Source organism: Aulonocara sp. 'chitande type north' Nkhata Bay, linkage group LG4 (genome assembly GCF_057382095.1).
Source record: "Aulonocara sp. 'chitande type north' Nkhata Bay isolate Kocher_YH1m ecotype deep benthic linkage group LG4, A_spYH_male_GT1.1, whole genome shotgun sequence".
In the NCBI taxonomy this organism is placed as follows: domain Eukaryota; kingdom Metazoa; phylum Chordata; class Actinopteri; order Cichliformes; family Cichlidae; genus Aulonocara; species Aulonocara sp. 'chitande type north' Nkhata Bay.
The window spans coordinates 37,808,150-37,822,059 of NC_141347.1; the positions used below are offsets into that span (position 1 = coordinate 37,808,150).

The following is a 13,910-nucleotide window of genomic DNA, read 5'->3' on the forward strand; positions in this document are numbered from 1 at the left end:
AGCAGGCTAAAGAGTGGGGTAGCAGGAGGGTAAAGAGTGGGGTAGCAGGAGGGTAAAGAGTGGGGTAGCAGGAGGGTAAAGAGTGGGGTAGCAGGAGGGTAAAAAGTGGGGTAGCAGCAGCCTAAAGAGTGGGGTAGCAGCAGGCTAAAGAGTGGGGTAGCAGGAGGGTAAAGAGTGTGGTAGCAGCAGGCTAAAGAGTGGGGTAGCAGCAGGCTAAAGAGTGGGGTAGCAGCAGGCTAAAGAGTGGGGTAGCAGGAGGGTAAAGAGTGGGGTAGCAGCAAGGTAAAGAGTGGGGTAGCAGGAGGGAAAAAAGTGGGGTAGCAGCAGCCTAAAGAGTGGGGTAGCAGCAGGGTAAAGAGTGGGGTAGCAGCAGGGTAAAGAGTGGGGTAGCAGGAGGGAAAAAAGTGGGGTAGCAGCAGGGTAAAGAGTGGGGTAGCAGCAGGGTAAAGAGTGGGGTAGCAGCAGGGTAAAGAGTGGGGTAGCAGGAGGGAAAAAAGTGGGGTAGCAGCAGGGTAAAGAGTGGGGTAGCAGCAGGGTAAAGAGTGGGGTAGCAGCAGGGTAAAGAGTGGGGTAGCAGGAGGGAAAAAAGTGGGGTAGCAGCAGCCTAAAGAGTGGGGTAGCAGCAGGGTAAAGAGTGGGGTAGCAGCAGGGTAAAGAGTGGGGTAGCAGCAGGCTAAAGAGTGGGGTAGCAGGAGGGTAAAGAGTGGGGTAGCAGCAGGCTAAAGAGTGGGGTAGCAGCAGGCTAAAGAGTGGGGTAGCAGGAGGGTCAAGAGTGTGGTAGCAGCAGGCTAAAGAGTGGGGTAGCAGGAGGGTAAAGAGTGGGGTAGCAGCAGGCTAAAGAGTGGGGTAGCAGCAGGCTAAAGAGTGGGGTAGCAGGAGGGTAAAGAGTGGGGTAGCAGGAGGCTAAAGAGTGGGGTAGCAGCAGGCTAAAGAGTGGGGTAGCAGCAGGCTAAAGAGTGGGGTAGCAGGAGGGTAAAGAGTGGGGTAGCAGGAGGGTAAAGAGTGGGGTAGCAGGAGGGTCAAGAGTGGGGTAGCAGCAGGCTAAAGAGTGGGGTAGCAGGAGGCTAAAGAGTGGGGTAGCAGCAGGCTAAAGAGTGGGGTAGCAGCAGGCTAAAGAGTGGGGTAGCAGCAGGGTAAAGAGTGGGGTAGCAGCAGGCTAAAGAGTGGGGTAGCAGGAGGGTAAAGAGTGGGGTAGCAGCAGGCTAAAGAGTGGGGTAGCAGGAGGGTAAAGAGTGTGGTAGCAGCAGGCTAAAGAGTGGGGTAGCAGGAGGGTAAAGAGTGGGGTAGCAGCAGGCTAAAGAGTGGGGTAGCAGCAGGCTAAAGAGTGGGGTAGCAGGAGGGTAAAGAGTGGGGTAGCAGGAGGCTAAAGAGTGGGGTAGCAGCAGGCTAAAGAGTGGGGTAGCAGCAGGCTAAAGAGTGGGGTAGCAGGAGGGTAAAGAGTGGGGTAGCAGGAGGGTCAAGAGTGGGGTAGCAGCAGGCTAAAGAGTGGGGTAGCAGGAGGGTAAAGAGTGGGGTAGCAGCAGGCTAAAGAGTGGGGTAGCAGCAGGCTAAAGAGTGGGGTAGCAGCAGGCTAAAGAGTGGGGTAGCAGGAGGGTAAAGAGTGGGGTAGCAGGAGGGTAAAGAGTGGGGTAGCAGCAGGGTAACGAGTGGGGTAGCAGGAGGGTAACAGGAGCCCAGAGTTCACAGGTTTGAGGCCAGTCGCTTCCAGGTCCATTGACGAAAGAGCAGCTGATTGGATGTTTGCTGAAAGCTCTGGGCCAGAGAAAATGTTTGGCTGTCCCGCTGCTCTGTGAGCACACACACACTGTTGTTCCTTCACAAAGACAGGAAACACACCGCTATGTGATGTCATTGAGGGGTGAGGTCAATGCCGCTGTGTGGGCGGGGCTTGCAGCAGACAGGAAGTGCAGGCGCTTCCCTGTGTAAACAGAGCTGCCCTGAGATCAGCCTCCTGCTATTGTTCTAAGCGAATGCCTGGCTCAGAGGCTGCTGGGAGGGAAATAGCCCCGTACTGCAGACAGGGTGGCTGTAGCTCAGGAGATCCCTCGCACTCCCTCTGAGTGGCTGAACGAGGCATGTTACATCTCGGACAGGCGTCCAAGTCAACATAACCTCTGCTGCATTGCAGTTCACCTGCTTCTCTCTGTCCAATTAAATCAAAACACAGACTCAGGTGCTGCTCGAGTGCAGAGACCCTTCAAGGAACAGGCAGGGAGCACGTGAACTGCCAAACTTCAAACCAGGGTAGTGATGCAGCGCGTGCTCCTCAGCTCAGACTCAGATTTCAGGACGGACAAAACTACGTCCTGTATGTCCAAATATTCACAGCTCTGTCTGCGTGTGGCGATGTTTGATGCTGAGGATGCAGGTCCAGGTTCATCATTTCAGTCACAATCACCTCAAATGCCTTTGCATGTGCTTCACACCTGAGTTTTGTTCCTCCTATTGGTGCAGTACATTCTAGTCGCACCTACCACCCCCCACCCCAAGGTTGAAAAATGAGCACTGACCAAACCCTGCAGTCCCTCTACTGTCCACCAGAGGCTTCAGCAGAGGGTTCAGCCCGCATAGACTCGAGTTTTCAAGCAGTGTTAATTCTGACAGCAGGTTTCTTGTCGACTAAACATCAGGAGACTGCAGCACACTTAGGCTACATCCGCACTAATACGTTCTCGTTTGAAAACGCATAATTTTCTCTCTGTTTTGCCCTCCCGTCCACACTGAGACGGCCTTTTCATTCAAGAAAAACACACTCGAAAACACATACATTTGAAAACTGTTTGTTCTTTTGTGTCGCAGTGCGGACAGCGCAACCGCAGACTTTTTGAAAACAATGACACATCAGATCACTTTTATTTTCACATCATATGTGCAGGTACACGGGTACAGAACACGCGAGTGAAATTCTTGTGTGCGAGCTTCACAAGCAACGGAGGTGTGGAAAAATACAAAAACATAAGAACAAGCAAATATAAGAATGGCTAAATCTGAGTCTCACATTTTAGTCATGTGATGCAGTCATGTGACCAATTAAACTAAGATAGCGGAGGACATTATACAGCAGTTGTTTTGTTTGACTGCCCTGTTAAAGATTAATATCAGTCTGTACATGCTTCAGAGAGCTTTTCTTCAAATTCTTTAATTCTCACTCGCTTTTGCAACTTTGTACTTTTGTGTTACTCGCAGCAACAACTCCACCTCATTGTGAGTCCATTTAAAAACCTTATTGCCGACGTTTCAAAGAGCCGGAAAAGTAAATAAACCTAATTAGTTAATGTTAGTTAACCTAATTAGTTCTGATTGGATCTCATCTGTCCAGAATGTTTTCGTCTCGTTTTAACTGAAGTGTCGATACATTTCATCACTGTTTTTGTCCTCGTGTGTTAGTTTTATGTAGTTTACACGGATATGAGGAAAAATAAACCTTGAATGTTCAGTGAGGGTTTCACACAAAGGACTGAAAAACTGAAAGCAGACGGGCTTCAGCCTGCAGTCTGCTTCCTCGGACTCTCTGTGTGAAACAGAGCTAACCTATTTTAGCCATTGATTTGTTCCAACTGTTTGTCTTTGGTTAATGAAACACAGCAGCGTTAACTCCTTCACTGCGCTGGGAGATAAATGTGATGTTTGTTAAGTGGACTGAAGTGTTTTTGCTTCGGGGCTGTGGGAGGAGTTCAGACCTCACTTTGACCTGTTCTGACATGAAAGCAGAGGAGCTGATAACTGTCATTCCTCTGCTTTCAGTCCATGAAGACAGTCTGTCCTTTCCTCAGTGTTAGAGACTTTCATTCATTCAGAGACGTTCGTTCTACAGCTGTTAGAAACGTGAGTCAGGGAAACTAGAATCTTACAGACATGGAGGAAAGACAGATAGCCTTGGGCAAGGTACGAACCCAAGTTGCTCTCTGATGCATTTTTCAGTGTGAATGTTGGATGAAAAGCGTGAAATGTGTAAGTGAGCCTCGGGTGCTTAAGAAGACAAAGACTGTGAGCAGCGGCCATGTTCTCGCTGTGCCTGCAGTGAAAAGGCAGGTCTGCTGGGTTAGCTTACGGTTCTATGTTGATATAATGCGGTGGCGCCCAAAACTGTGGTTTGTAGATGTGCTACAGTTGGCTCAGCTCTCACAGCTCATCAGACAGAAACGCCCACAGACGGGTTATACAGGTGTTTCCACGAGCTCGCCAGCATCTACCTGATGGTGTCATCAGACAGAGGCGAAGGCTTTGAGTAGGAACACCAACTGAATCAGCACGCCTCCTGGTTTCTGCACCGCTCTCATCCACTAACACAGTGGTTCCCAAACTTTTTTTGCTTTGTTTTACAAGAAAAATGGTCCGTCCCCCCCACGCACGCACAAAACATCCTCCAACCACACACGCCCATATTTTGCTCCATTGCAGTTTATTTCACACCTCAAACATTTAGTAAACAATTAAGCAAATACAAGTAAACTGCAATAAATTACAGGCAGTAATAAAATAAACGAGTAACTCTTTTATGCTACGTCCGCACCTACACATGTATTTTTGAAAACGCAGCTGTTTCTATGCGTTTGGACCTTTCTTCCACGTAAACGGTGTTTCCAATCACCGAAATTTTTTTAAACTCCTTTTTTGCGTTTACGTGTGGACGAGTAATACAGAGTTCATCACGCAACGTCAAAGGTATGCGCCTTTTTTCACGTCACGCTGTGGCCACGTTATTGTTTACATGAGATGAATTGCAGAATGACAGAGAGACAAAATGCTGTTAATCTGACTGTCTGCAGGCTTTACACGCAGTTACTGTCCCTCCATTTACAAAGGCAGAGGCGTCACGGTGGGATTATTTTACGTGTGGTTGGTTTTTTCCTGTGTAATAATGTTCAACATTGCTGTCAATACATTTTTCAAAAAATGCCTCTCTGTGCAAAATGGGTTTAAAAACATAAACAGCTGTGGGATCCTGTTTGTCTGTGATTTGAACAAATCGTGGCAGGATCAGCCTGATGTTATTTGTATCCCGCTGTCTGTGATATAAGGCAAAGCAAGGCAAGGCAAGTTTATTTGTATAGCACAATTCAACAACAAGGTGATTCAAAGTGCTTTACAGAGACATTAGAAACAAAAACAAATAAAAAGCATGATTTAAAATTGATTAAAACAAGCAAATAAACTAACTAATTAACAAACAAACAAACAAAACAGTATATAAAATCAAAACAGATCAAATCAGAACAGTAGATAAAATCAGTAGTTAAATGTAAGTTTTGAAATTTAAGCTTAAAGTGTGGATTTGGTGCTTTATTCAAATGCAGCTGAGAACAGGTGAGTCTTCAACCTGGATTTAAATAAACTGAGTGTTTCAGCTGATCTGAGGCTTTCTGGGAGTTTGTTCCAGATATAAGGAGCATAAAAGCTGAATGCAGCTTCTCCGTGTCTGGTTCTGACTCTGGGAACTGATAAAAGACCGGATCCAGATGACCTGAGGGATCTGGATGGTTCATACTGGGTCAGGAGGTCATTGATGTATTTTGGTCCTAAACCATTCAGAGCTTTATAGGCCAGCATCAGAACGTTAAAGTCTATCCTCTGACGGACAGGCAGCCAGTGTAAAGACCTCAGAGCTGGACTGATGTGGTCCACTTTTTTGGTCTTAGTGAGGACTCGAGCAGCAGAGTTCTGAATGAGCTGTAGTTGTCTGACTGATGTTTTAGGTAGACCTGTAAAGATGCTGTTACAGTAATCAAGCCTACTAAAGATGAATGCATGGACTAGTTTTTCCAGGTCCTGTTGAGACATCAGATCTTTTATCCTTGATATATTCTTGAGGTGATAGTAAGCTGACTTTGTTATTGTCTTAATGTGTTTTTCTAAGTTTAGGTCTGCATCCATCACTACACCCAAATTTCTCGCCTGGTTTGTGGTTTTTAGATGTATAGATTGAAGTTCTCTGGTGACCTGTAATCGTTTTTCTTTGGCGCCAAAGACTATTACCTCAGTTTTGTTTTTGTTTAGCTGGAGAAAATTGTGGCACAACCAGTCATTGATTTCCTCAATGCATTTACCAAGAGCCTGTACAGGGCCTCGGGCTCCTGGTGACATTGTGATATATATTTGTGTGTCATCTGCATAGCTGTGATAGTTTATTTTGTTGTTGTTTATAATCTGTGCCAGTGGGAGCATGTAAATGTTAAACAGAAGGGGTCCCAAGATGGAACCTTGGGGAACTCCACATGTGATACTTGTCTGCTCAGATGTGAAGTTACCTACTGATACAAAGTATTTCCTGTTTTCTAAGTATGTTTTGAACCAGTTTAGTACAGTTCCTGAGAGACCTGTCCAGTTCTCCAGTCGTTTGAGTAATATGTTGTGGTCAACTGTATCAAATGCTGCACTGAGATCCAGTAAAACTAGGACTGACATTTTTCCACTGTCTGTATTCAGACATGTGTCATTGAACACTTTGGTCAGAGCGGTTTCAGTGCTGTGGTTCTGTCTAAAACCTGACTGGAAGGCATCATAGCAATTATTCTGTTTTAAGAAGTAACTGAGCTGTTGAGAAACTGCTTTTTCAATGATCTTACTTAAAAATGGGAGATTTGAGATCGGCCTGTAGTTGTTCATTTGTGTCTTGTCAAGATTGTCCTTTTTCAGTATAGGTTTGATTACAGCAGTTTTTAGTGATTCTGGAAACACACCTGATAATAAAGAAAAGTTGACGATCTGTAACAGGTCTGACTCTAAAGTCTTTGAGACCTTTTTGAAAAAAAACTGACCACTTACCAGTTTTTACTTTGTGTGACTGTGATTTAAAAAAAATAGATACCAAGATCATGATAGAAAAGCGAACAATAAATGAAGAAGCAATTCATGCCTTCAATTTCGATTTAGCACAACAAGATTGGAGTTCGGTGTATGAAGAGTCAGATGTGGACAAGGCTTATGATAATTTTCTAGATATTTTTACTATGTGGTACAATAAACATTGTCCTGTAAACGAACACATGACAAAGAAAAAAAAGATAAAAAGTCCTTGGCTCACAAAAGGAATTATTAATGCTTGCAAAAAGAAAAACAATCTGTATAAACAGTTTATCAAAGTAAAAACAAAAGAAGTGGAACAAAGATATAAAGCATATAGAAATAAATTGACTGATATTATAAGAACGAGCAAACAACTTTATTATAGAAGAAGATTATATGAAAATAAAAACAATATAAAAGGAACTTGGGATGTGTTAAACAACTTAATTAAACAAGGATCTTCTGGAACATCATATCCTGAATATTTTACTGATGCAAATGGTGAAAATCACAACATGAGTAATATTGTCGATGGGTTCAATAAATTCTTCATAAATGTTGGCCCAGAACTAGCAGCGGACATCCCGTGTCATAAAAATGAAAGTATCAGTAATATAAAATCAAATCCCTTTTCACTGTTCCTCTCAGCTACAAATGAGCAAGAAGTAATAAATATCACATTAAAATGTAAAAGTAAGTCTTCAATGGATTATCATGACATAAATATGTCTGTAGTTAAACAGGTTATTCTGAATATTGCTAGTCCCTTAACATATATCTGTAATTTATCATTTCAGTCCGGTTGTTTTCCAAAAAAAAATGAAAATTGCGAAAGTAATACCACTATATAAAAGTAATGACAAACACAGTTTTACCAATTATAGGCCTATTTCTCTACTGCCTCAATTCTCAAAAATTCTAGAAAAACTTTTTAATTCAAGATTAGAAAAATTCCTTGAAAAACATCAAATAATAAATGTTGGTCAGTATGGTTTCAGAACGCAAAGAACCACTTCAATGGCGATAATTGAGGCAGTAGAAGAAATTACCAATGCACTGGATAAAAATAAATATGCAGTTGGTATTTTTGTTGATCTCAAAAAGGCCTTCGACACAATCAATCACTCAATTTTACTGGATAAATTGGAAAGATATGGTATTCGAGGGAAAGCTGGTAACTGGTTAAAAAGTTACCTAACAGGTCGGGAACAATATGTTAGCATAGGGCATTACCATTCAGAGAAACTTGGTATTACATGTGGTGTTCCCCAAGGGTCAGTGTTGGGACCAAAACCTTTCAATGTATACATAAATGATATTTTTGATGTTTCTCAAGTACTTAAACTCATACTGTTCGCAGATGACACCAACATATTTTTCAGTAGCGATGATTATACTGATCTTGTAATGACCGTAAACAGGGAGCTACAATTAATAAAAAAATGGATGGACATAAATAAATTATCATTAAATATAAATAAAACTAAAGCAATGTTTTTTGGTAATTTAAAATATAATATAGAATTACCAATTATCATTGAAGGTGTACCAATTGATAACGTGAGTGAAAACAAATTTTTGGGAGTCGTAATTGATAATAAAATTTCATGGAAACCCCACGTCAGACACATAAAAACCAAAATTTCCAGAAGCCTCGCAGTTTTGAACAAAGTGAAACCATACCTTGATAAAGATGCACTTCGTACTCTGTACTGTACCCTGGTTCTTCCATATCTTACATATTGTGTGGAAGTGTGGGGAAATACATATAAAAATACAACTAATCCATTAGTCACAGTACAGAAACGAGCACTGCGTATTATTCACAAGGCTGGTTATCTAGATCATACTCACAAATTCTTTCTTCAGGCAAAGTTACTTAAATTCCAGGATCTGGTTAATTACAATACATCCATAATTTTGTATAAAGCTTTTACTAAACTTTTACCGGCAAATTTACAAACTAGATTTGAAATTCGAGAAAAGGTTTATAATGTGAGAGGCTTTGGAGAATTCAAATTACCCAGAACTCGAACAACCCGTAAAGGCTTTTGTGTGTCTGTATGTGGTGTGAAAATCTGGAACAGTCTGAGTTTACAATTGAAACAATGCAAAAATATTCATAGATTTAAATTCCTCTACAAACAGTTGGTCTGGTCACAGTATACTCAATGATGGGTTTTAGTGTGCTCTGTAATGTCTGTCCTCTTACCATTGCTGGTATGGATTCCAAAATAAAAAAAATAAAAAAGTGTGCGTATGTATGTACATATATGTACTTGTGTGTGTAGATATATATGTATGTATATGTATGTGTGTTTGTTACTTGTAGTTATTACTGCCTGTTACCTGTGGTAATGCAATTTATAATTTATATATTCTGTATTCAGTTATGAAGGCTCTAATTGTTGGTTGCGAGCTGCCGCTTAGATGCTTGTATCTGCCCGGGGCTGTTGATGGGTCTGTATGCAATGATGGGCGTAGCTGCGGGAAGTTTATTGTTTTTTTTTGTTGATGAGTGAGTATAGGGGTGGGATTTAATAAGTTTTCTTCGTCCCACTCCTTTTTCAGGCAATTTTTGTTTTTTGTTTTGTGTATTTTATGTTCAATATAGGTATTTGTTGTGCCTGAAAATGAACAAATAAATGAAATGAAATGAATGAAACTTTACTGTATAAAGAGCAAACATCTCCAAAATGTCAGGAGTAGATAGTCATTACAACAAGTGTTTGTGAACTAAAAATCAAGAATGTGGGATCCTGTTTGTCCGTGATTTGAACAGCCCAGCGCTGCTCCCAACGCAGGGAAAACCAATCCTGCAGGGAGACCTACCTCGGCACTTGTGCAGGTGAAACCAAAGGGCAGATTTGCTTCACCATATTTTCTAGTCTTCTCTAGGCTTAAAATGAAGTTGGTTTGGAAACATATTCAGCGATGCTTCAGCTCCTGCTTTGCGTTTGTGTGGGAGCCCCGTGCTAGCAGTGTCCAAGCGTTTACTTATTTATTTTTTCCTTTTCATACCCCCCCCGCAATGGCTCTGCGTCCCCCTAGGCGGCGGGCCCCACACTTTGGGAAGCTCTGGTGATCATAATTAATTCCTGTTAAATGTGTTAATGCAGAGCTTCCCAAAGTGTGGGGCCCGCCCCCTAGGCGCAGAGCCTTTGCAGGGGGGGCGCTGCAGTATGAAAAGGAAAAAAAGGAATAGGGTTAGGGGGAAGGGCACTTACGCACTGCTAGCACGGGCTCCCACACAAACGCAAAGCAGGAGCTGAAGCATCGCTGACTAGAGACTAGAAAATATGGTGAAGCAAATCTTCCCTTTGGTTTCACCTGCACAGGTGCTGAGGTATGTCTCCCTGCAGAATCAGAGACAAACAGGATCCCACAGCTGTTTATGTTTTTAAACCCATTTTGCACAGAGAGGCATTTTTTGAAAAATGTATGACAGCAATGTTGAATATTATTACACAGGAAAAAAACAACTGCAGGTAAAATAATGACACCGTGACGCCTCTGCCTTTGTAAATGGAGGGACAGTAACTGCGTGTAAAACCTGCAGACAGTCAGATTAACAGTATTTTGTCTCTCTCTGCCATTCTGCAATTCATCTCATGTAAACGTGGCCACAGCGTGACGTGAAAAAAGGCGCATACCTTTGACGTTGCGTGACGAACTCTGTATTCCTCGTCCACATGTAAACGCAAAAAAGGAGTTTTAAAAAAACTCTGTTTTCAGTGATTCGAAACGCCGTTTACGTAGACGAAACAGCTGCGTGTTCAAAAATACTCGTGTAGGTGTGTTTGTATTTTTGTCTGTTTGCTAGGCATTGTTTTTATTTTGTGTGTTTGTTTATTTTTTCCTTTAGGACGGGGGTGTAGGATCAGGAGTGATCTTTGACCAGTTACCTTCAGATTAGATCTTCCCGAGGGGGCGGGGCCTGAAAAGCCCAGGGTTGTCAAAATGGCAGCAACATCCTCCTTGCAGAGCAAAGGTGAGTCACCCTACTGTTGCAGGTGAACTCCAGCTTATTTAGACTCTGATTGGATGAAATCACCACATTAAGACCTGATGAAGCTGTAGAGGAGCGTTCGATGGCGCTGCTCTGGCGCGTCTGCATGTTTACAGTCACAGCTCATGAGCACATGTGCTTCACATTACTGCCATCTCCCTGCTCGTGACCAGCTCGTCTGCCTTCTTTAAAACTACATATAGCTTCAGGAAGTGAACCGGACCTCATTTTGACCTCAAAAACTGAACACAGCAGCTTTGAGAAGGTTGGGTTAAAATCTGTGGCCCGTTGTGTCATCACATTCAGCTTCTTGAAACTTTTCTGTTCCTCTGTCTGATCCTTTCTTTCAGGTCTGGGTCTGGTTCTGGTGGAATTTGGGTACGAGTACGAGGGTCGGGATGGGGCGCTGGTCACAATCAAACCCAATGAGCGCTACATCCTCCTGGCGAAGACCAACAACCACTGGTGGCAGGTCCAGGAGGATCGCAGCTCCAAGCCCTTTTACATTCCGGCCAAGTACGTCAAAGAGCTGCCGTTGGAGTTACCGTCTCCTCTGGACTTTGCTGATCCTCCCAGTCCCGAACTGGTGCTGCCTGTCGTGGCTCCAATCCCTGTGGCGGTGCCTGTCCTCATCCCAAAGCCTCTAGAAGAGTCCAGAACCAAACCAAGTGATGACATGACCATCAGACTCACACCCGATGCGGTCAAAAGGCACCACAAAAATGAAAATCGGATGTCTACATTTGGCGTCCCGCTGGACTTCCAAGATGTGGCACCTCGGCTACCTGGGGCCCCTGCTGGCCCTGCAGAGCCCGGGTCAACAGCAAACAACAGAACTGCAAACTCTGCCGATGGCAAGAAGCCGCCTCACCTGTCAGGCTACGTGGAGGACGCCAGGGATGCCGGGAAACCTCGCGTTCCCAGCTTCAGTCCGGCAGACCCCCTCTCAGTGCCCCGGCCCCAAGCCCAGCCCATCCGGGTGGAGACACCAGTGATCCCGCCCCACAGCAGCCTCCACAACATGTCCTCATCCCCAGCAGGACGTCCGGATGGCCACGAGTCTCCAATAGAGCCAGATGAGGAGGAGCTGGCAGAGGAAGAAGCAAACGTGGAGGAGAGCGTGGAGGAGAGCGGTGAGGAGGGGCGGGACTCAGTGAAGGGTGAGGATTCACACCACATCTACGAGTCCATCCAGGACCTGAACCTGGACCTGGAGGCTCTCGTCGGAGCGAGAGCGAGCCCTGCAGCACAGGTCGAGCCTGCAACACCTGAGGCTGCACCAGCCCCACCTCCCACACAGGTAAGTCCCCAGACTATGAAAATGACCCTTTGATAAAGTCTCTGATTGTTGACTTTAATGTAATCAAATATCTTTTTACAACACCTGGACTTTACTTTTATTGAAATGATTGGTAAAATGGCACAAAGGCAAAAATAAGTGTTCAGGAATGGTTAAAGAACAATATGTTACAGAGTCCTCCAAAATAAAAGTCCTGTGCAGCGTGTCATTTCCTGCAGTTTCCACACAGGAAACAAGTTTTGGAGGAAAAGAAAAGGCCAGTTCCTCTTTTAATTCTCAGCATACCAGAAACAAACTGCTGACCTTTGACCTCCAGACCCACTGAAGCTTAAGAAAACTTAGTTTAAAGATTTAGTTTAAAACTATTTTTTGTTTACTGCTTTTGTTAGTTGTGATCTTAATGTTTCTTTCTTTTGGTTTTAAATTTAATAATTTACTGTTTTTTAAATATTTGTGTAGTTTAACTTTGTATTATTTGTATAAAATAATTTCATTGAACTCAAGTTGCTTAAAACCTACAGAGAGCAGACATTTGTGCGGGCAGGGTTACTGAGGGGAGCTTTTCCACGGTTCAGGGTCTGTAGTGATGTCACAGCTGGCAGGATGTGTTCAGGGTCGGACAGGAAACTGCGAGAGGATGACGCTGCAGCGACACCTGCAGGTGAAAACAGTCTTCAGTCAAGGTTAAATCACGCTGCATTACAGCAGACAGAGCACCTCCTACCCAGCATGCCGTTCAGCTGCTTTAATCATCCGTCCATGCGTTTTCTTTTGGTTATCCAGTTCAGTGATAGGGGGGTGGAGCCTCTCCCAGCTGTCACAGGGTGAGAGGTACACCTGGACAGGTCTCCAGTCTAACACATAGACACTGACTGCACGTGTTTGGAGGAAACCGCCCAGATACTGGAGTTGAACCCCGGACTTTGGTGCTGTGAGGCGACAGCGCTGAACGCTGCAGCATCGCTCAGCTGCTTTACTTAGTAAAAGTCTGCTTGCTCTGTAATGACAGTGCATATGAATGATAACACAGTGACAGTAAAATAACATTCCTTATCGTGACACTCGCTCCGGCTGTGAGCTCCTCGCTGACGTGTAATTACAACAGTGAGTGTGTGGTGAAGTGGGTGTGTCTGCTCTTCAGTCATGGAGCAGGTAGACCAGCTGCTGTGATCTGAGCACACGAGCTGTGGACACTCAGGGTTTAAATTAGAAAAATTAGATAAATAAATTAGATGCAGAGACGGGTTTAAGGTGGAAATACTGGAATAAAAGAAGTGATTCTGAGGTTTTAACCAGGGCTGAGTATCGTCACTGATTTCTAGAATCGATTCAATTTGAATCGGGGAAATTTTGCCTCAGTCAGAAATATTATAATTCAGATCATGCATCAGTGCATTTCCATTTTTTATATCTATTAAAAGAAAGCTGACACTTGTGAGACTTTATCAACGGTGTGAGCATCACAGCAGAGGCCTTTGTGTCAAAGTACGTGAGGTTAAAACAGAAAAAGATTTTCCTGGCCTGAGATTTTATAAGAATATTCTGCAGTAGATCGTCGGTGAGAAAGTCACATGATCCTGATGCGTCGGCGGGTCGAGCTTTGTGTTCACGTCTCTGTGCAGAAGCCTGTTCCTGCTCTCAGTTACTGTTTTAAATGTTTGCTGGTTGTTGAAATTTTGTGAGGTTTAACCTGAGATTCTGGCGTTTCGGGCAAAATAAAATTATATTTAAAAATCGATTCAGGATTTTAATGAATCGTATCACGTAATCCAAGCTAGAACCGATTTTAATCGATAAATCGATACTCAATACCCA

General features: G+C 43.7%; 1 protein-coding gene across 3 annotated transcripts in view; it reads left to right on the plus strand.

Annotated features, from left to right (window-relative positions):
• The window catches only part of LOC147333309 (rho GTPase-activating protein 27-like), a 42,331-nt gene that overhangs the window by 2,632 nt on the left and 25,789 nt on the right, over positions 1–13,910 (plus strand). For all 3 annotated transcript variants that reach the window (XM_086290403.1, XM_086290405.1, XM_086290406.1), the window contains exons 2-3: positions 10,652–10,777; positions 11,146–12,095. In XM_086290403.1, coding sequence (XP_086146529.1) covers positions 10,747–10,777; positions 11,146–12,095 — 981 coding nt within the window. In that variant the 5' untranslated portion in view covers positions 10,652–10,746. The remainder of the gene's footprint in view (positions 1–10,651; positions 10,778–11,145; positions 12,096–13,910) is intronic.